This window comes from Varroa destructor, unplaced genomic scaffold, assembly GCF_002443255.2.
Source record: "Varroa destructor unplaced genomic scaffold, Vdes_3.0 BEIS01000002.1, whole genome shotgun sequence".
Taxonomy (NCBI): Eukaryota; Metazoa; Arthropoda; class Arachnida; order Mesostigmata; family Varroidae; genus Varroa; species Varroa destructor.
In genome coordinates, this window is record NW_019211455.1 from 58,951,152 (window position 1) to 58,973,649 (window position 22,498).

The 22,498-nt window shown below is 38.7% G+C and overlaps 2 protein-coding genes across 11 annotated transcripts in view; one reads left to right on the top strand and one right to left on the bottom strand.

Moving 5' to 3' along the window:
* LOC111246010 (uncharacterized) overlaps positions 1-4,637 on the top strand; it is a 15,902-nt gene extending 11,265 nt beyond the window's left edge. For 4 of the 6 annotated variants that reach the window (XM_086980477.1, XM_086980478.1, XM_086980474.1 and 1 more), the window contains 7 exons: positions 903-1,016; positions 1,328-1,393; positions 2,081-2,127; positions 2,414-2,524; positions 2,763-2,855; positions 3,740-3,875; positions 4,089-4,637. In XM_086980477.1, the coding sequence (XP_086836603.1) occupies positions 903-1,016; positions 1,328-1,393; positions 2,081-2,127; positions 2,414-2,524; positions 2,763-2,855; positions 3,740-3,875; positions 4,089-4,312 (791 nt within the window). In that variant the 3' untranslated portion in view covers positions 4,313-4,637. Of the gene's footprint in view, positions 1-902; positions 1,017-1,327; positions 1,394-2,080; positions 2,128-2,413; positions 2,525-2,762; positions 2,856-3,739; positions 3,892-4,088 lie in introns of all 6 variants that reach the window. The other 2 variants (XM_022795163.2, XM_086980476.1) reach the window with 2 other exon arrangements.
* Positions 4,638-4,899: 262 nt separating this feature from the next.
* bark (C-type lectin domain-containing protein bark beetle) overlaps positions 4,900-22,498 on the bottom strand; it is a 77,642-nt gene continuing 60,043 nt past the window's right edge. For 3 of the 5 annotated variants that reach the window (XM_086980470.1, XM_086980469.1, XM_022795155.2), the window contains 21 exons: positions 21,761-21,966; positions 21,423-21,538; positions 21,141-21,285; positions 18,834-20,957; positions 18,246-18,544; positions 17,751-17,911; positions 16,918-17,124; positions 15,890-16,124; positions 15,088-15,333; positions 14,651-14,852; positions 13,940-14,273; positions 13,457-13,650; positions 11,277-13,276; positions 10,739-10,877; positions 10,193-10,363; positions 9,754-9,961; positions 9,134-9,342; positions 8,675-8,895; positions 8,106-8,308; positions 7,576-7,701; positions 4,900-7,373 (listed from right to left, as the gene is read on the bottom strand). In XM_086980470.1, coding sequence (XP_086836596.1) covers positions 7,012-7,373; positions 7,576-7,701; positions 8,106-8,308; positions 8,675-8,895; positions 9,134-9,342; positions 9,754-9,961; positions 10,193-10,363; positions 10,739-10,877; positions 11,277-13,276; positions 13,457-13,650; positions 13,940-14,273; positions 14,651-14,852; positions 15,088-15,333; positions 15,890-16,124; positions 16,918-17,124; positions 17,751-17,911; positions 18,246-18,544; positions 18,834-20,957; positions 21,141-21,285; positions 21,423-21,538; positions 21,761-21,966 — 8,108 coding nt within the window. In that variant the 3' untranslated portion in view covers positions 4,900-7,011. Of the gene's footprint in view, positions 7,374-7,575; positions 7,702-8,105; positions 8,309-8,674; positions 8,896-9,133; positions 9,343-9,753; positions 9,962-10,192; positions 10,364-10,738; positions 10,878-11,276; positions 13,277-13,456; positions 13,651-13,939; positions 14,274-14,650; positions 14,853-15,087; positions 15,334-15,889; positions 16,125-16,917; positions 17,125-17,750; positions 17,912-18,245; positions 18,545-18,833; positions 20,958-21,140; positions 21,286-21,422; positions 21,539-21,760; positions 21,967-22,498 lie in introns of those variants that run through there. The other 2 variants (XM_022795157.2, XM_086980472.1) reach the window with 2 other exon arrangements.

Genomic DNA, 22,498 nt, shown 5'->3' on the forward strand with positions numbered 1-22,498 from the left:
TATATCTAAGTCGAGCCTGCAATAGCATTCGCGGTTTAGCTAAAGCCGATTAACATTCCTCTTTCATCAGTCCCCTATCTGTCGTAACATGCGCTAAATGAGCTTGTCGTGATTTCGTATCGGAGCCATCAAATTGGCAGCCAAATAACTGTCACACATTTTTTCTTTTTTTTTTCCTTTCAGCTCTGAACTATTCAGAATGCGCAACTTCAACTTTCCTAGTGCCTTTTTATCTAATGTTACTTTTTGCATGACTTTATCCTAATCATCAACATCTGTAAAAGGAAAATAGGATACGATAAGAATTTTCTTATAATATATGGATGTTACATTGTCTTAAGTCGTTTCACTTCCGGGTATAATCATTTCTGGGCATATTATCTGCTTTGATAACTATTCATTTGTATAACTCTGTAAAAAAGAAGCGAAGTTATTGAATCACTTCAACAAAAGCCTATTGATGTCAAAACCCTAAAGTGTACAACCTAGTAATGCAGACAATTTTTGATTAATTATTTAATAGAATAAATATTTCAAAAGGCATTGTTTTATACTAAAATGACCTGGAATTAGTTCGCCGATTTTGAAAGATAATACTTATATTAAAGAGCATTAAGCTCTAACATACGTTTTGGTTTCAGCATATGATTCTAGATGGCTTAACTTCAGAGCCTTGGTCTGTACTTCTTAGCTCTGTAGCGCAACACTCGAATTTGCGGCTCTTAATAGTATAAACTGTCAGCTGCTTTAATCCATGCTTTTACGATGACTTAGTCAACTCAAAGCCCTTTTAGAAACAAACGTGTGCAAAGTTTTTTTTTAACAAGATCTACTGTCATTAATGTTGGGCTTGACGATCACATTCTTCTATATATATATATATATATATATTGTCGTTCCAGGCATTGCCGAATTAAAGGAGGTCCGTATTACTGACTCTCACATTGGCGTAATTAGGACTGGAGCTCTCCATTTCCAACATGAAAGTCTAGTTGATATCATCGACACATCAATGGGTCAGTCGTTTTTTTTTGTTTTGTTCGTATATTTTTATAACCAGAAAAATTTGTTATAACCTATAATAAAACTGACCTATTAAACTGTGTTAGATTGCTTTCGCGGTAACTATGATCCTGAAGGCGGCGATAATGTTAATTATCTCCGTCGGTGTTCTTATTTTACATTGAGAAGAAATGCGGTTATTTTGAACAGTATGAACTTTTAGGGGTATGCTTACCGTTATTAAACTGCAATTTAAGTTAGTGTTACTGAATAGTGTTAATTTCTTCAACTAATCTTTTAGTTCACGCTGCCTTGTGAATTACAGATCATATGGAAAAAAACTCGACTTGTATTGATCAAGTACAGACCTTTACAATTCGAAACTGCCATAGTAAGTCAGACTTTCATGATTAATTTAGTACCCGAGTAAGGGGCGGAAAACCATATATCAATGCATTTATTTTAATCTGCAACCGTAGAGCAATCTACATAATTTGTGGGAACTTCTTGATAAAACAGAATAGATAGTTATAATAGGGGAACCTTTACGTGCACGCACAAGGATTCGTTAATGCTGACGAAGGTGCTTGTATTTAAAATTGCATAATAGTAAAATATGCATTAGTTATAATTATAAGTACGTTTTATTAGACCTGCTGCTATGGGCATTTCGCGGTAGAGCGGTATCACTTCACATTATATTCAGCTGAAAAATCGAAAAACCTCTAATCGGTTGAAGTAAAAACTAGGCAACATCATCTGCTTTTGCGTTTGAGCGTTGTTGCGCGGGTCCTCCCGTAAGAGTTCCGCAAAGTTCAAAGGGGTGGACTGTTTTGTTGTGTAAGAATTAACCAACTCAACGAATCAAGATCACTCACTTGTCCTTCAGCATGAGAACTGGGACTAATATAAGCATTAAATATTTCCAGTTGAAAGGCTTAAGCCCTAAGGCTATGAAAATTGCGTTACATTTAACTATAGGCGACAGACACTGTATTATATTTTCGTTTGTATGCCTTCATCTGTAGAATGTTCGATAAAGCGATGATGTTGTCTAATGCTGATATATTGATTTCAGTTTCATCGCTGGATGAAGACGCAATAAATCTCATGCATGTCGGAAAGGTTAGTAAATGTATAAAATGCATAATTTAAAACTTCAGAACCTAGAAAAGACTGACGATAACAGAGCTACGGTATAATCTCTAAGGTGAGACTCGAACGATTTGATGTGGTATAGGTTCGTTCGCGTTCGCCCGATCTTTTCGAATTGTTTTGCATAAGGAGTCAAGGCACAAATTTAGCGGAGTCAAAAATAAGTTTAAAAACATGTAAATATTGTCGTCCCTCTACATAATCTTAATAACATTAGTTCCTCAATGTTTATACAATGACGTGTGTATGAACATAGGTGGTCTTGAGTGGCACCTCTATAGAAAGGCTCAATGAAGGAAGCTTTCTCGCCGACAGCGTCGGAGAAATGATAATCGTCCGAAACGTCTTTAGTCGCGTGGGATCCAATGTAAGCACGACTTACCGTAGTAAAAGAAAATAAATTATTAATTCGTGTCAACGTGACACCTACTCATAATTTGATGTACCAAGAGATTTTCAACATTTTATATTGTACATTGCAAAGAGTTACAAAAAGCTCAGTCATAATAATGAGTTGAATATAAATTCTCTATAACAATGTTTGAAAGTTTTGCTAGCTATCTACATTAAAGTATAGACTTTTTATTCAATTAAATGGATTACAGGCGTTCTACCACATGCAAAACGTTGTCAAGCTTACAATGTCAGAAAATTGGTTTCTACACGTCGAGCCAAATGGAATTTTACTTTACCTGGAGGTACTTTTACCTAATTAAGCCACAAAAACACACGTCAACTTCAGCTTTCTAAATATTTATTATCAGGACAACACCTTTCAATGTCTCCTTTAATATTTAGTTGAAGATAGACATAGTCAGGCCTACGGCTAGTCAACCAAATTTGTACTTAAATTATTACTTTTTATTTCTATTAATTTAAAATAAGAAGAAAAGAAAATAAGAATACCTATAATCCTTTTTAAAAAATATGCGGCGATTGATAAGATTGCTAAAAAAAAAAAAAAAATGCAGTAAGGTCTGCTACACTAGTCCGTTATTTTATTATACTTACCTTGTAGTCCTGATTGCGTAATCCTATTTTAGTTAAAAATTCCCAACGGTTAATATCCTTCTAAGATCCCACTTCCATTGCGGTTCTTTTGTCAGAATCAGATTTAAATCAATTAAAACATTATTTTAGGTTATTGCAGTCAACCTCTTATTCTGCTTCAGTGACCCTGTTACTCTGGTGCTGTAATGCCGATGGTTCCCGACATCTAACCTAACTATTGATAAGGCGCAGTAACAATTATTTCATTACAGTTTTCCATAAATCCTATTGCTCCCAAATTTCCACTAGAATGTCGTAGTAAACTGATGTTTTTATTCAAGCCTATTTTCACTAAACCTATCCTATATCTTAACGCATGATAGATTGCGATGTCAAAAGTTTTAATGAAGGCACAAGGAAGCTTTATATAAAGCTTACCAAATGGCTTCATGTGTTACCAGTGTAATGCAATAAATGCTTTGTTAATATAGAGGACCTAGCTTAAGATCTAGCTTAGGTCCAATCTATCCAATTGCCATCATGCAATTACCCTATAGTAGTTTTAGCAGACGCTTTTTTCTTCTTGTTTAAGGTGGTGGAACCAGCATTCGTCATAGAAAACAATCAGTTCTCTTGTGATTGCAATTTGCTATGGCTTTACCAGGATAGCGGATATCACAAATTGGACAAGTTCTTTAACTCTACATGTTTAGCACCGGAAACGCTTGCAGGAAAGTTAAAAAAGTAAAAATGGAATTCAGTGTTGTAGCAACGTCAGATTAGAAAGAAAGTCAGGTGTATATATATATGCTTATCTTTTATCCATAAACTTTCAAACAATCGATATTATATAAAACATGCTACAGCAGAAATGATTTAGGCCGACTAGTGACAAAGTCATGTTTTTATGAGCTTTTGTCTTCTATTTTCCAAACATGTTACAGGTATTTCGCTTAAAGACGTAACACCTCTTATCACCGTAATGGATCAGTGTCTCGGATTCAAAGCCATAGATGAAAAGTCTTACACAACTCGTAACGGGTATGCCCAGAGGAATACCACTGTTCGTGCCCTTTCCGTGAATTCTGGGGAAAATCTGGGTTCTTCCTCAGCGATGTTTGTTACTATTTTTATGTTCGGTTTCTTACGTTTTGCATGCATCTAATCCACCCAACGAGCTAAATCGTCGTGGTCGGTGGACGATTTGGCTTACAAAATCGTTTGGTTTTTAATAATACAAAACAAGCTCTTTCTTGTCAACCTGAAAAAAAAACCAGCAAAACCAAATTTCAAAGAATTTTGTCTGCCTTGTCCAAAGAAGTGCTTCGTTGTTAAAAGGTCTCGTTAAAGATAAGCGTTGTTAAATACGGCTTCTCTTGAGCTTAGATTGAAAAAGAAGAATATAGCGTTGCGAAATGCAATTAGTACATCATGTCTATATTCATAAATGAATCTTCACCAATAAATTGTTAACTATGATAGTGTTATCATTTTAGTCTCATAAATTTTCATAACCAGATTCATCGTAACTACAAATATCTTTCACCACATCATAAATGGATTGTATAATCACCCTTAATCTGACCAAGATTAGTTCGCAGAGTATTAATACTTCTTGCTATTATAGATAATTAAGCTTATAGGGTTGTAAAAATTCCGTTATCACTGGCACTAAGCAGTCCGATGAGCTGACCGTTACTGTGTGTAACCATAAATTATCTATCTATTATTAACAATGAATACACGCTATAGTTATACAATATACAAGTTTAATGTACAGGTTCATTCTTTTTTTTTCGTATAAATATACTTAGCGTGGACTCATTCGTTATGATAACATTTGTATCGCGCCACTGTCTTATTCACACGCATAGGACACAACCTAGTTATATAGGTAATCTGCCAACCGTTTTTTACTAATTCACCAAAGCTATTTCACCGTTCTTCTTCTTCTTCAAGATTCTCAGTGTGAATGTAAAGCGTACTTAAATCACGGCATCGATTTACCCCTAAACCAAAAGAAGAGGCCGCTGGATCTGACCCGCTGCGTTCAGATTACCAGTACTATTGTAACTATCATTTGTAATATCATAATTAATTATAGTACATATGTTGTCTTTGTCCTCCCTAGCTTGTTGCTTTTCATTAATGACACACAAAGGGGTAGAACTGCACCGCAGTATACCACCTCATACAAGCCATTACAACGTCATATTATATTTTGATGGTTTGACCATAACGTGCACTTCAACATACAATTTGTTCCTTAGCTGCTGTTGATCAGCACCCTTTTATGCAAATACACACTGTTACAGATATCGTACTAAACTTCACGCATACATTGTTTCAAATGCCATTCGTTTCCGGTCACTTGGTCGCTTATATCCAGCCTACCTTCAAAACATATTATTATAATTGAATTATTATTAGAATCCCAATGAATTCTAGGACGTTACGTTTAACCATTCATTACACCACAATACTCCACTGCCGTAACGAATCACCATTCATACTTAGATAAAAAAAAAAAAAGAAAAAGAAACGTAGGGGCCGAAGATACAACGGCACCCGAAAAATTGTGCTTGCTTGGACGCTGCTTTTCATTGATTCATTAACGGTCTATTTCCTATTATTTATTCTACGACTTAATCACGCGGATTTGCGCAGCTAGTCAATGTACAGATATACAAACACAGTGTGTAATTTCTATCTAAAATATACTTTCTAGTAGTGCCTTGTTGCATACTTATCGTGTTCTAGAAAAAACTGAGGCAAACGAACAAAATCATTTAATTTTATATATGTTAGCAGTGCCGCGATGATTTTCGTATACTAAGCTGTGAAATGATAGTTGCGTTGCTTATTATTTTTTAAGCGCTTTATCGAATTTCCTATGATAAGGTGGCACTACGCTAAAGTTACCTTTCAACATTTATAAGAAAACGGGAGCAGTGGTATTAGTATCGTGGTTGTGATAAAAACAAGCATGTAAATAGAATATACAATTTTAGTTTAAAAAACTGTGACACTTTCTGGCTTGTCTCTCGCACGCTACCCCCCCCCCCCTCCTCCCCTCCCGTCCAGTCTGTGACTAGTCATTTTATTTGAGTGGGAAGGAGGCGTCAACGGCTAGAGACACAGCCCTATGCTTTGTTTATTCAATATGAATTAATTCTGTCTCTTTAAAACAAAGGAACAACAATAGCTGAGTCACTCAAATGAAGTCCAGCATGGATAACTAGCCCCGTATATCGCTTAGTTTGACAGGTCAATAACAATGTCCATTTTTTTTAATATATATATAATTATATAATTACAGTATGTGTTCGTTGGTCCTTTTTCAAGTTTCTGAGAACAAACTACCATCTGATCGGCAATATATAATATAAATAGCAATTTGTATAAATATAATTGAAAACTATGCAGAAAAAAGGAGTCCTCTATTACTTATATTTATATTATTTACATTCCTTGTGATGGAAACGTAGGCCTGGTTTATGTTCGCCTGAATTTGAAATAAAAGGCACTAGAATATATTTATAGTATTCATTTGGCACCGGCTGGCAACAATAAGCGTCGAGGGACACTTTAAATTAGTTGTCTAAATTAGATGAAAAAAAGTTAGTCTACACATCAGTTTTATGCAAGTCATGCAGGCAATGAAGTTTTAAATTACGACAGGATATGTTGGAATAATTTGGATGATATGAAAACTTATTTATCGAACTATTCTGATATAGTTGCAAGAACGATGTAATTTAGCTAGACAATGATTTGTCTAATATGTTCCTTGAATTCGCAAAACCCTAATTGCACTAAAAACAAACACTTTTTTGCCCATAGGTAACGGTGTGTCTCAAGAGTTTACATGGCAGTCTCCAGCGGAGCAGGTTTAAGCGAACCAGACGAGGCATTCAAGCTTCTTGAAGGTAGTCGTCCTCCCGCAGGCGCATCAGACTCATCCCGGAGCGGCTCCAGACTTCGAGACAGCTGTTGATGGCCTGGATCTCGAACGGGAACACCCGTGTCCTGCGGTATCGGCTGATCAGGTCGCGATGGCTGCTGGTAGAGATGTCCTTCAGGAGCAAAGGGTGCTTGCCTGAAGCGAATATGAGACGTATGTCCTCCATTGAGTGCGGCAGCGGGAGCATTTTCATAGGGTGGCGCTGGTGGCTGAGGAGGACGAGCAGTAGGTCGAGGTGGTGCCGTACGAGATGGCGTTGGATCTACAGTATTTTAGATAAATCAAGTTAGATGTGTCGTTACTGAACAAACTAAAAATGTATAAATGTAGTTCTGTGGTACTTAGGTTTAATCTATGGGAGTACTATTCGACACTTCAAGTTCAACCATGCCTAAGTAAAAATGTAGGTAATTTTAAGACTACTAATGTACCGATGTTTATACACATTATATTAATTCACTTACGTAGACAAGTTGCACCATGCAGGGGTAGGGTACTTATTTCCTCGATGGGCGGAGTTGGTGGCGCCGGAGGAAGCTTTTGCGTCGAGTCGTAGACACCAGCTTGCAAGCCGCCATTAGCTATAGGTTCTACGATGTAGTAGGTATGATGTAAGTTAATTAAATATTATAGTCAATGAGAACACAGAAAAATAGGCTACGAATTCAAGGCCGCGGCTTATCGTGACGGACATATTACACAAACCTCAATTCGGATTTCACTCACAATCTAGGCCAAAAGTACGGCACTGCTATCACTCAAAACATGCGCAGACCTTAGCGACATTTCACTCTTTTCACCAACTTCAACACCTCAAAAAAGACTGCTTCATCTAACGTCTAGATTTAACCCGAGAAACGTGTCAAAGGTGCATTTAGTTAGGTATATAGTAGCAGTAGTGGTAACGTAGTTCGATAGCTGCGCTGCACTTTGCCCAGATTTTTACAAAAGTGCACTTTCTTTTCGGTGTATGATAGGAAAGTTTAATACTAACTGTGCAAAGAGGTGGCCTTCAGTTCATAAGCGGGTATGTTGTTGTCGCGTTGGGCAGACGTTGCTGAATTAAACGAATTCAAGTCGCGGATTCGCTGACGTTCACCCGTTCGCGGCCTCTCAGCGTCAATTTCTCTCTTCATGTCGAGCGTGGAGCCTGTCCCTTGAGACCAATCGCGACTATCACGTGATTGGTCGTGATAGCTGCAAGTTTCCGTAAAATATGTATTCTGTTAGGAAATTCTTAATAATAATGCTGACATTGGTGAACATAGCAACGGACTTTTTTTTAACTTTACTTTTATAGATTAAATAAGAAATACTTAACTTTAAAAGTTTAAGAAGCTAAACATAGGACTCGCGATTACTTCATTGGCTATGTACTTAACCAGTGAACGGAACCGATTTGCCGGTATCAATTGGACGTAAAACATGATTCTCAAGTATCAAATATTAGAGTCATGTTACGGAATAGATTAGTTTTTTCATTTCAACTTTTGAAACTGCCCTTATACTGCTCTCAAATCTTTTAGTGAAAATAGAAACGACCTAAGTACGCCGAAGCCCTACCCTTGATTTTCGTAGGTCATGTCAAATGTAGGTTTGACGAGCACATCTATATTAGCGTTTTCTAGAGCTGGGTCATGTGCAAAACGATCGTCGAGCTCATCAGGATCCGAATAATCCAGAGTCTGTTGTGATCTGCTAGCGCTGAAGGGCAACTTTGTCACAGAGTCTAATGAACCTTGTGAATATACTGGCGACTTTGCGCCTATGCGGGCTTTGTAGTCCTGATAAGCAAATATAATTATCGTTATGATCATTGACGCAATATTCAATTATTTTTTTGTGGCTATAGTTATAAGTATTTACCATTCGCAAACCAATTATATGGCAGTATTGTGATAAACACAGAAGGTAACACTGAAGCATTTTGCTTAAAAACTGCTTAAAAAATTAAAATTTTTTCGCACTAGATTAGATAGGCTTTGCTTTTTCGTTATACCTAGCTAATTCTCTTTAGCTAACCTGATAATCGAATCCTTTATTCGATCTGATTGAGGCTCGGATTGAATTGCGACGTTCCATTTTCTCAAGATGTCGTTCATGGCTTTTACAGCACCAAAACATCGAGAACAGCCCAATGCATACAATCAACAAGACCAATACGGATAAAGCTCCAATAGACAGCGGGTCCACATACCACTGGTCTCCCAGCGAAACAAATATTTCCTGAGCTGTTCACCGGGATGTGAGCAAAGTTACTGGGTCATTAACTAAACATTAAGGCATATATTTAACGACTTCAAATCAGTCAAATCAAAGTACCCAAGTAAAAATCCTTATTAGCACATACACAAGTATAACTATCGCATCAATTTGAAGAGGTCAGCGTTAACCCTATACCATTCTACTGGAGCTATTCAAAACAAGATTTGACATGTCAAGATTTTCATTCTACCAAAAAAGTAACCGAAACTACTAGAAATCTACGTAGCATAGATTAAGGCAACAAAGCTGGTTCTCTTAAAACAAAATTATTGAAATAGTTTGCTTAATGTGTAGATTTTCCTTTTTAGAATGTTCTATGAATATCAATGTTCGGGTTATTGAGATTATCACCACAAAAAGAAAATGAGTGTACTTACTTCTTTCGCATAGGATGGGTAACCTTTCTTGGCAGTCATGTGAGACGATGGTTCTTTTGTATAGAACGGGGCACTCGTCCAAAGGAACATCAATGCTCTGAACCCATACTCGGTCATAGTCAGGATCGTAGTCTTCTTGCGTTTGAAGAATGTAGTTTTCGATGATTTCATATCGACCTTTTAGATACGGCAGAGATGCAGCGTCCGACTAAAAGATCGGAAGGAAGTTATATTATAAGATCAAATAAAGACAAGCATTAGATAAATATTGCTCCATTTTTAACTTTTTTTTTTATTCTATTATTTAATGCGGTTACTTTTGCCTATACACGAAAAAGTGCTAAGTCATATTATACTCAAATCAAGATATATATGTTTAAAAAGTAAATTTATAACCTGCATTCATATAAAAGTAGTATAAAACCGAAACAAGTATTACTTGGCAGAATCGCTTCGCTTCATAATAGTTCATCAGAGCCGTAACAAAGAGGAAACATGTGGTTCCAATATTTTTCCATCCACCAACGCAGTGGCCATCGATGAGAGTTTGATTAGAATCCAGCAATGTTTCAAAATGCACTTTCAGCAAATCTGCCTCATCCAGTGAGTCCTGGTAACAATGTGTGTTTCCGTAAAACAAAAAAAAAACTGTTAATAAAATATATACCGTTCATAGAACATTTTCTCGCAATTCTCACTCACAGACCTTAATACAGATGCTCCTTAATTTCTACTCTAGAACTAGGAGTGCGGATTAGTCATAATAAGAACACCTCTACTAATCGAAAAAATAGCCGCTGAACCTGCTGTCCACCGCTATTGATGGTCACATCAAATTTAGTCCGCATTATTTTTGCGTGTTAAAAAATAAAAGTGTGTGGTTTTGAGTAGGACCTTAACAATTGAAATGTTTATGCTCATGCTCAAGCCCTTCATATACCGTTGATATCGTAATGAATGATTCAGTAACTGCTTTTTTTGTTACCTTAATTCTTCCGGAAACAGGAACGACTTCGTTGAAACCCCACCAGTTAAAAGACGCTTCCACGAAGATTGGATCACGGCGGACATTGTATATTGGTTGATTTTGGTAGATATAGTCTCGGCTTTCTTGGTCAATGCTCCTGTAAATATAAATCAAATGCATATTTATATATTTTCATTGTTTTTTTTTTAATTAAAAATATTTCTTGAATAGTGCAATTGCGAACAAAACTCGCGCAAAGGCTTTCTCGTATGCTTGCATTCTCTGTCATCCTAAAGCTTAATAAACCTTAAAATTTGATTAAACCTACAATACCTACTTCCTAATGAACATTTACACGCAATGCGAATAACTGAATGAATAGTGCTGCAAATATTTAAATAAATAGAAAAAATATATAGAGGATAAATAGAACATTCCGATGATTAAAACAATTGACAAGCTAGTCGACATCTTTTATCATGAACTGAGTTATGCAATTTCAGTATTATGAATACAGCCATTCCGTCGCATACTTAATTAAAAGACCTTAACGTACAGCGATCTGTTGCCAGTAACGAGCTCGAAGTAGTTGTTACGATTGTAGAGGTAGTTATAACGATATATTTGCCCCGGTGACACAGCTAATATCGTGGCCTTTTCTTCTGGCAGGGTGGCCTCATTATCCCAGATGTAGTTCATATATAGAAGCTGGTCACTGGAGAGCTGTTTTCGAAACCCATAAACGGCAATTTGATGAGCACCCCGGTTTCCTACAACGAGGTTTTCAGAGAAATTCATTGACACCCGATGGAACAGGATATTATCGTGGTGATCAGCGTGATTCTTCGACACGTAGTTCTTAAAAACGTGAACATGCTGAAGTGAACCTGCTTTACCACCCACGAAAGCTAGTGTTTCACGATGTTCATTCCTATAGAAGAGATTATTACGAATAAGAGCTTTTACCGCTGACACTGAGTCATCCGAGTCTACTTTGGCGTATAAGCCTCCCTGGTTTTCCAGAATCGTGTTACCGATCACGTCAAGGTGAAGAACATTCTGCACATCAAGAAATATCGCTGCTGGAACCGAGCTTAAGTTTCCGAACAGTTGCAAACCGTTACGCTCGACACGGTTATAGCGAATACCAATGATAGGAGTAATCTCTCCGGCAGAACGATAAGCAATAGCTCCCCCTTCATTGTTAAAGAAATGGCAAGCGGTCACGTTATGCTTGATGTCGCGGCCTGCTAATGGCCTAGCGGGCAGTGGAAGAACCTCGGCAATAAAGCCATTTTGTTCACTACCCCCAGTGGCATGGAGGTGGACGCTCAGTGTGCTACCAAGTCGGGTCTCGTAAAAAGCTCGTTGATCATCGTTCGGTAAAAGGATTCCCAGGACAGGTGAAGTGTAGTTGAAAATGTTACCGTCATACAATTTGATGTTATCCGGATTTGGAGAATAGTTAGTGGCATTAAACAAATTAAACTGAAGCAGGCGAAAACCTATCGACTCGACATCCGTTTTGAAGATCTTGATACAATCCACCGCTGCAGAGTCGTATTTGAAGTATACGAGAATACGGCCCTTTAGGACGAACTCCTTATTACTGTCGCAAATGTCAACTAAGCCAAATAGATTGTAAGGTATGTCTATAATCTTTAAGGGTACGAAGTTTGAATCTCGCGTATTAGTCTGACCATGCAAAGTAAGTACATTTAGTCCAGAGCCAAGATTGTCCGTGAAATTCACTCCATGTACAAACTGAAATCCTGGAGACGCTACGACTTCTAAGCCGACATGAGCATTTTGAGTAATATTGCATAATTCTAGAGCTACTCGTCGCTGTACAACTTGAACTGCAGCTGCCTTCTCGTTATGAAGAATTCCAGCACCGCGAATAACGGCGAATCGAATTGCGGACGAGGCTTGAGCAAATCTCGCAAGGTGATCTTGAGTCCCACGCTGAGATTCGGCAAGGCTGTCTGGAACAGAGAAGCGAATCCCGCCCCAATATTCCTCGTCGGGTTGTCTGTTTTCCTCTCCGCAATAGACATAGACAAAGTCTTCGCCTTGATGCGTGCACGAGTAGTCTTTTATGCCATAACCGTTTAAACGGTACTCACAGTCTCGAAGATCGGTCTCCTCACCGGTACATTCGAGAGGATGTGTCCAAGAGCGTACTCGAGACATTTCGTTAATGCCGACGTCGAAACGAGGTGCACGATGCAGTTGTACGTTTACTTGATTACGGCCGATTGCTGAACAGACGACTTGAGCGTTCCGTTCTGTAAAACGGGGGTCGCAGACGGGTACCCATTGAAGGGTAGTCTTATTGAAAATCTCCACAAATCCGTCAATTCTTTGATTGTCGTCGCAAGTTTGGTCAACGCAAAGCCGTACGGCAAGATCTGACGTATCGCGAAGGTTACTTTGCCTTTTACGCACGGGTCGAGCTGACTGAAGGTTTCGGGCTGGCTGGAAGTACACAGGATTCTGCTCGCGACCCATCACTATTAGATCGCCAAGTACAAGGATACCCACACTAGGGTAGACCTACAAAAAAGACCCATAAAAACACCTTATATCATCAATTGCAAAAAATAATTTTGACCCAATTGAGTTATGGCCGCTAGTTTATTAAAAATGAAAAAAAAATGCTTGAACGATTCGTAATTATCTAAAGTATATTATTACCATTGGAGCCCTGTAGATATTCGTACATTTTAATCATACCTCAACAGTGACTCCGTCCATCAAAATCAGAGTAGCTCCGGGCATCACCGTCAAATCGCTTTTTATTACGTAAGGGCGAGTTCGTTGTATTAGCGTAAGGTTAGTGTAGAGCCTTCCCCCAAGAGGATGACTAACATCTACAGGAGCGCGGCTTAAGTCCTCGTGAAGCATGACAGCGTTCATATCGGCCGCGCCTAGAAAGCGTCAATAAAAGTTAAATTATTACTTCGAGCCTCTAAGACGGCTATAATCGGTAGCAGCCGTTCGACAAACATAATCACAGGTTACAGGAAAAACAGAATTATTTAGTTCACGAAAACGAATAGGGTTAATTAATTAAAGTTTCGATTTCCTAACCTACTGCCAGCTGCGGCGAAATGTTTGTACATCGACATTGTACAATACTTATGCTCCATTTGATGCCCCGCTTCTGCATACGTGCGATCATATAGAGCGGATGTTTTAGGCAAATGGTTCTCTCACCTAAGAAGGGTACGAAATCAGCAATAGCGTAGCTGTTCCAGTCATCAAAATCAAAAATCCTCGATCGAATCTCTTCGATGCTCGTTTTTCCCCAGAAGTTTTCACGAGCATTAAGGACGTTGCTGAGAGATGACGCTTTTACTCCAGCAACCAATTCGAATTCCATGAGGGAATTTTCAAACAAATTTCGTGAAACGTTGAAAAGCTGAACACCCTTAATCGCTAGTGTGTAGCTTTTCGGCTGGTATACGACACCATCGGTGTGGATTGCATATTTGCCCAATGAGAATGGGGCGGTGTCACGAATAATATTTGCTATAAAGTTCGCTGAAACCTGCATACATGATAGCGTAGTAAATTTGGTTAATGAACCGCACCACTGTCTAAAGCCCGCTTTATTCCATTATATTTTGTTTATTAAACATTTTTTCTCTTAGTTATTTTTTTATCTTCCGATATGCTTTATTATCTGAATCTTCGTTTATTTTGAATATATGGCATATAATTACTTATGTATAGATAGGGTGTATTAAGAATGTGGCACAAAATTGAGAGGTTAGGTAGATCTACATAGACTTCAATCATCAATAACTACAAAACGTTAATTACAAGAGGACTGATTGCAAATTATTTATGGTGACGATGAGATAAAATCGTAATGTACTTATATCCTGTACAGATAAAAGAAATTGGGAAAAAAGGTTTTATTACCTGACTAAACTGCTCAGAATGGCTGTTAATAAATATCTCAACGGCGTATCTAGCGATGTTTCTCTCAATGACGTTGTAGGCCACTAGAAACTCCTTTTCCATACCACCTATTGTAAGAACGCCTTTAGGGCACTGATTACCCATCAGCTGGTTGCGTGTGATGTTTACACGGGCAAAATGACCATCCACCTGTATACCACACCTACGGAAATTCAACAAGCGAGATTCAAGTTTAATACATTCAGCTAAAAATATACACATTCAGTAGTATTAATATTTAGCGTATTTACTGAAATTCTACAGGGTTTTAACAGAATGATAAATAAAGATATCTGTTCAAAGAACGATTAATTACTAAGTGGTATATGGATCAACCGGCTAACTAAATAAGTACTAAGCTGCTAACATTGAACATAATTCCGTTATTCCTTTCTTACCTGTTATCACGGTAGCTGTTTCCATCGAAAACGACGGAGTGGGTGAAGTTCTCATTATAGTGAAGCACGTACGGTAAACGGATAAGTACGCCGCCCTGATTATCAGCCAGCGTACAGTTAACCAGGGTCCAGTGGTAGAGATTGTTCGAGGACCGAATATCCCTTGAATATTGCGATATGATTCCACCTAGATTTTTAGTTAGGTGATTGTCTACAAGGGTGTAATTTATCTCTGCCAGCTGGTGCCTAAAAAAAAACATGTTCTCTATATTAATTAATTCAGATCGTCCACGGGGAGTATCTAAATCAAAAAACGTCGATTTTCTTTAGATTCTGGGAAAACCATTTTCAAAACAAAATAGGATTTCATATACCATCTGTATATGCATATATTATGTAATGTATTATTTATATATTTATATATATACTGTATATTATGTATTAAAGTAAATAAATCCTAAACATGACAAATCGAAGGATTGAACTAGTACTATCCATGCTGCTGTACTTGCCAAGAAAAACAAAAAAGGCTTCTGCAATAGCGTACGACAACATTCTCATCTCGATTAGAAATTCAGATGTAGTAATTAATCTGATTTCGGAGTTAAAGTCAAGGACCATTCTTTAAAGCTGTAATTTCAACGGGTAAGCCAAAATAATTAAGTCATGATAATAAACAACCATATTTCAGACAAAGAGGGTAAACCTAGTTAGCTTCTCAGGACTGCCCCCGCTGAGCGTTGCGTACATCTCGCTACTTCTACTTTCTCTGTGATCAGGACTAACTACAGAACAAACTCACCTGAGGGGGTCCCAGTGTGGGGTCGATACGTATATCGCTTGTTTCCTTGATTCGCGCACGAGGTTATTCGAAAAGTAGATGCTCTCGTTTGAATATCGATTGTAGAACTCTCCGTCGATACCCTGGTCGCGATTGAAATGTGCACTCCAGAATGCGTGAAGGTTATTGACAAGCGTGTTTGACAACAGCCGAATGGACGGAACATACTCAAGCCAACCACGCCACGTAGTAGTACCTTTTTATAAAGATGCAGTCCATAAAACGTCATTGGCTCTATTGGTATGGATCATAGTTAATTTGCCTTATTTAATTTGAGTATCCTAAGCTTTCGTTAAGTAGGCAAGTCCATCACCGACAGACAAGCACCTATTGGAGACAACCAAGAAAGAGCAGACTATATCAGCTTTAAAGCAAGATATCAATTCAAGAAATACGCTAGTAACATTTTTTTAATATAATTACAGTTACATTAATTATAATTTAATAACTACTAACATTTTTGACATTAATAATTTGACAACATAATATATTATGTTGTCAAAGGGAGAGTTATTGTCATCATCTTCATAACAGTCCAGGAGGGACACAATTAAGATAGAGAAGTTGCAGGAAGTCCTAATAATTACAATACATGCGACCATACAGAGAGCAAATGTAAATATATAAGGTTTGCTGGATATATGGGAGATATAGGTTCATAGCAAGGTTCAACTAGTATTTCTTCGCTCTGCAGAAACAGAGATATCATTGTAGATCAAATCTATAGTATCGACAGGAATGTGAGATTCTAACAGATAGATAGTCAGCATAGAGGAGTATGACAGTGGACATCAAGAATGCGATCAGAATAGTTGGGCTACCGGTTATAGCTAGCTCTTGAGGCTCACTTATCCTTGTGTCCTTCATCATGCATTTAGTCCATTCATTCGTTTCGTTGTTCACTTCAGTAGATCATGCGTTATCGTGCACAAGCATCCATGATCTTAAAGTAGTCGTTTTCTAAAACAACTGACACGAGCCTAGTCTACCTGCACGATAAGATTGATTGTATCCCAGGGACTGAGGAATCGAGTTCAAGTGTCCCGTGGGAGCGATCGGTGACTCTCTCTTAGAGCTCCAATGTGCGTTCAAGTTGGCCCTAACAGATAGAGATTTCTGTTGTTGCTTTCGGAACTGTTTTTGTCTGCCCGCAGGCCGCGCAGGGACAAAAATATCTTCACGCTTCTTAGACACGCCTACACCGGTTAACATCACCATCATACGTCGTATTGTATCATCATATACACGTCGTTATATAATCACACCGCACGCACACGCGGTGTCAGGAAGTTCATGGGTGGGAGAATAGTAACGATGGCGTTAGATATACCAAACAAAAGAATACCTTCAGATTGTATGCTATCAGATGGATGCTAAGCGACTATATTCCAGTGAGACCTTATATTAATATAAATAGCCAGCAATTACAAGATCCAAGGTTAAGGACAAAAAACTTGGTTATGAATATTTGTGCTCTTTAGGAGCTTGCTAGTTCAGTGTGCCTAATTCTCATTTTCTGTTTATCATATCAGGCAGCGTAGACCATAGTGTAATGTCAAAATAGGTTTATACGCATAAATAATAAAACAGTGCCGTTTGCATATTGATACTGACTTCACGAACAAATTTTTATTAAATTCAAATTTAGCCACCAACGTAAGTGAATGGCCTTATTAACTGGCCTTTCTTACATATACGACATATCAAAGACCGAATGTAGCATCAGTTAGAGCAAATTCAATGCGAGACCCTTGGTAGTATTCAGATGATGAGGGAATGATTCTTTCAGAGGCTGATATTGTGTTATTGTTGTGGCACTCACCTAGAGGAGAAGACGCTTGAAGATAGATAACTGCTCCGCCAATGGGTCTGGCTCCACTCTCGTATTTGGCGCTGACCACATAGCCCGCTTCGCGAAGGGGAAATGATGTTAGGTTTCGTCGGAGATCCCATGTCTCCATAGGGTCACCACGATTTGACCCCCTTTGGACAAAAGAGATAAAAATACCATATAATCACGTGGAGTTTGTTTGGTATGCATTCGAGATTTATGGCTGTTTCACTTAATCCTAAAAGTTTATAACTGGGTGTTGAGCTTAGACAGTATGACGACGAATATATCCATCTGACAAAAGTCATTTTCTTAAAAGCACTTTTTAGATTTATTTGCTGCTTATACATATCAGTTGGCTATTATAGGACAACAAAGATTTTTTGGAAACGATTTCTGTGAGTTGTTATTTTTACTTTCCAATAAAAAAGTGTCATATTTTATACTATTAATTACAGCGTGCTTTATATTGCATTATATGTCTACCTGCGTCCTTTCGTGATGCTGAGGTTCTCTGTAGACTCGTGTTGGAAGGGGCTAATAACGAGGAGTCCAACGGACATGCTGTCTCTACATTTAATTTCGAACTCAAAGTCCACTCCAGGTTGAGTTGTCCCGAGCACAAGGAACTTGGGCTGATCAGGTTCTAAGGAAATCGACACTGGTTGCGAGCGATCGGCTGGTGGTAGGACTTCGCTCAATGACGATGGGATCCATTGTCGCATCTCAAGGTGCTCTTCGCGAGTTAGGACAGGATTGTAGAAGACGCCAGCGCCTTCATTGTTCTGTAGGATAGCAGATTAAAAGATATATATCGAATTGTACTAGTATTTTAAGTTTTCTATTTAACCTCGTTAGCTGTTGGTAAAATTCAACATTTATAAATAAATTCTATATAGATTATTTTGATATTCTCTGTTGAAGTCGCATAGTGTCAGGACTCACAGTATTGGTTGTACTTTTTGCACCGGACTCTAATTTTTCAGCACAAATAAGCTCCCAAAACATATATTGCACATGGTGCTGTGAAGAAGTAACATTACTGTTGCCACAAGAATATAAGTTCAAACCTACCTGGATAACGTTCTTATAAATGTCCAACCCCTGACCACGCGTCTCAATGCCATGACGGTTATTGCCCTCGATAGTGCACGACTGAATAGAGGGGTTTTCCTTTTGAGCGAAAATATTATTCCACGTTATTCCAATTCCCGAGGCCATGTTATTGTCAACCCGAACGTTCTTGATGTCATGACTGTTCATGTCGATTTGAAGCGCTGGCTTGAACGCATGTGTAGAGTAGTCAAGCTGGCCAGCTGTAGATATCTCAGCAAACTCAATTGCCGATCTCTTGGCTGCTGGGCCCAGGCGGATACCTGACCACGAACTTTTGAAACATCGGATACCAACTAGCTGGGTACAAGCATTTGACTCGTACACATCCTCAAGCACACGGCCACGACAGGCAAATATGTCACGATCCTCTTCACGACAATGGACATGGGAGAGTACAGCGGGTATAGCTGTCGCTGGCATATCTATTTCTTCGAGTTGCCACCCGCGATCTGCCATTATATAGCCTAGCTGATGACACACAACAGCAGCTTCACGTTCCCCGAAACCGTGATTGCAAATTCCGCCTCTACGACCATTAACCACCACCTCAACGCGTCCATAAGTCCCTTGTGAAAGAATCACCGGTGAGCCAAGTGGGAAGTCTTCATTTGGTGGAATCTCATGCGCTGAAGGGTCAGTAAACGCTGTGAAATGAATTTTCTCAAAGCTAGAGCCCACTGCACGAAGCTCTCCCTGAACCATCAAGCCAACGGACTGCTCGAAGTAGAGCTTTGTTTGAGGGTGGATTGTGAGTTTGGCGTTGCTCCGTACGTAGATATCCCTTCGAACTGTATAGTCTCCCGGTCCGATCTGGAAATCTCCAGCGATCTCCCCACCGATTTCGTGTGTGTTTCCTTGTGTGTCGAACGTCATCACACGCTTTCGATCAAACCTTAATGACACGTGGTCTCTCGTGTTAAGATCGTACGGAGCTGTTAAGTATTGAAGAAACTCGACTCTAGCAAGGTTGTAACGATCTTTTCGATCGAATATTCTGCCGTAAACCTGTCTCGCGTGTCGTTCACCTTCGTCCCTACCAGGTGTGCTCCAATAATTGTAGGTCGCATTGATCACCTTTGAGCTGTCCTCAAGATGCACACCTAACTCATATTTCGAATTTGGGTTGTACATGCGGTTTCGATAGATGGCAGTATTGTTTGACTCAACAGCTACAACAGCTGCCACTCGGCTGCGGGGCCGCAAAGCTGGGAAGAGTTCCGAAACTCGATTCTGCTCAAGCACGTTGTTAGTGAAAAGGAGCTCCTGTACGTTCGATTCCTGCATTACACCCACCTTTGCCACGTAGCTGCCTCGATTATTCCGGAACCAATTCTCTTTGACAATTCCGTACGCTCTTCTGTTTGCGTAACTCCAGTTGACGTCTTGATTTGAGATAAGCAGAGCGCCATTTAGGTGGTCTTGGAATACGTTGTTTTCGACAAACGCGTATGTATTCAACAACGGTTTGACTTTTATAGACAGATACTTTGATGTAAAAAACTTGTTGTGCGTAATGTACAGGAAACTGTTAAACTTGGTCAGATGGCAAGACTCAAAGTACACTCCAGCATCTCCGTTATTGCTAAAAGATGACATTGAAACGTTCCACAATGCGTCAGCTAAGCAGCTATTACCAAAAAAAACGCCAGCCCACCCATTACGGCTTAATGATGAACGGCTCACGTGTACAGTATAATTGAACGGAATGTATAAACTGGTATGGTTCGTATTGAGTATGATGCCATTCATTGTGTTGTTCTGTATAGTGCATCGATCGAAATGGCGATAGCCTCCGGCGTACGTTACATTAATTCCGTCACCGATATTGTTCTCCACTGTAGTCATATTGAGGATGATATCTCCAGCGCCATCGTGTACATGTACACCGGCCACATGATTGTTCCCTGCTACGCGGGACTTCCTCAAAGCCACACCAGATACGATTTCGCGCGCCAAAATTCCTCGCCCGTTGTTATTAGAGAGTTCACAGTTCGTACAATTGATGTCGAATACTTTGCCTTGCTCAAGATAGACTTCCAATGAGAATGTTGCAGCAATCATCGATGCCGCGCGGTGAACCACCTGCAAAGAAGTCCGTTTTGCATGGTATATATATACTAATGAGTCCAAATTCATGGACAATCACTTTTCTTATTTGAAACGTTTGTAAAGATGTTAAGCTAGCAGTTCTACGCAGCAAAACTTCATCACGCCATTTTAATTCATTGGTCTGTATCAAAAAAGAAGAAATGCGGGTTTACTAACGGTTAATTCTTGGTATCCCCGTTTCGAAGAAAATGTTTGTGGTCGAGTGTAATTGTTAATTACAAATGTGCCCAAAAGGAACTCTTCGTATTGTCTTGGACCATCGTAAACGCTAACCGTTGGATCCACTACATCGGGGCTTTGTCTGAAATATTAATAAAACACTTTAGCTGTTATTCCGTAGATTCAGCTTTTAGGAGGTTTTTCGAAAATTTTTTACGAACAATAACTTGGTGTGCGTGTAGTGAGAGATTTATATTCGGAAACAACATTACGGCTCACCTGTTATAATAATCTTTGAGTTTTTCGTCCCAATCAAGCGGTATGCGACGGAAATCTTTAAATACCAAGGTGAGTTCCTCGTTCTTATTCCTCTGATGTTGAGGTATTGTAATTGTCTGCAAAGCAAATCATTTTACCATCGTCTGCATATTTAGTTTTTGCGTAACCTGGATATAAATGTTAAGTGTGCGTTTGAGCAACTAATTCAATTGTTTAGGTACTCAATGGCATTTTTTAATAATCTAAGTGCATTCGAGGGAAAAATGTATAAAAAGTTTTTAATTTTTAAGATATATTGTAAAAGTGCAGAGGAGAACGAAGACAATTCCTGTACATACCCTTTCGCATCCATGGGAAACGTCCGTAGAGATCTGTACAAACTTGAGAGGAAATACGGTGCCCATGGGTGATGAGCAGAAACTCTCTGATGAAAACACAGGAAAGTCATGGTGCACATAATGAATTCCGTCTGCTCCATTGTATGCAGATACCAAACCACGTAAATGAATCTGAAGATGGCTTGAGTTTATAAACAGGCCCGGTCCTAGAATACATTGAAAGAAAATGAATCAAAATGGAATACTGCAACGCATGACACTCCGCCTGATAAAGCAAATTAACTTCAAGCTAAAGAAAATGGTAAAATTATTAGTTCGAATTATCTTACTAGCATTTCATATTTTATTTAATTTACCTACATCAACATTTTACTTTTGTTTAGTATATATCTAGTTTACTATATAATTTGTTTCTTCAGTATATATGTTGAGGGCGTTTTTGAGGTAACTGTCATTTTAGCAGATCCGACCAAGACATACGGTACGCATATATTTCAATCAGTCTACCATGAGAGCAAAAGTTAGCAAAAAACCGGACACCTCCAAAATTGAGCCGACAAGACAGCACGCCTCAATTATATTACTGAATAATGAAAAACAATTCTGCATATAGTCGCTGCGCTTATACTTAAGACCACTGGAAATCGATTTACAAGTCATCGATGCTTCATTCCATTGGCTTGCTTTTTTTTTATTTAATATGACAAGTTATTCATCATATGTGAATAAGTCGTCAGG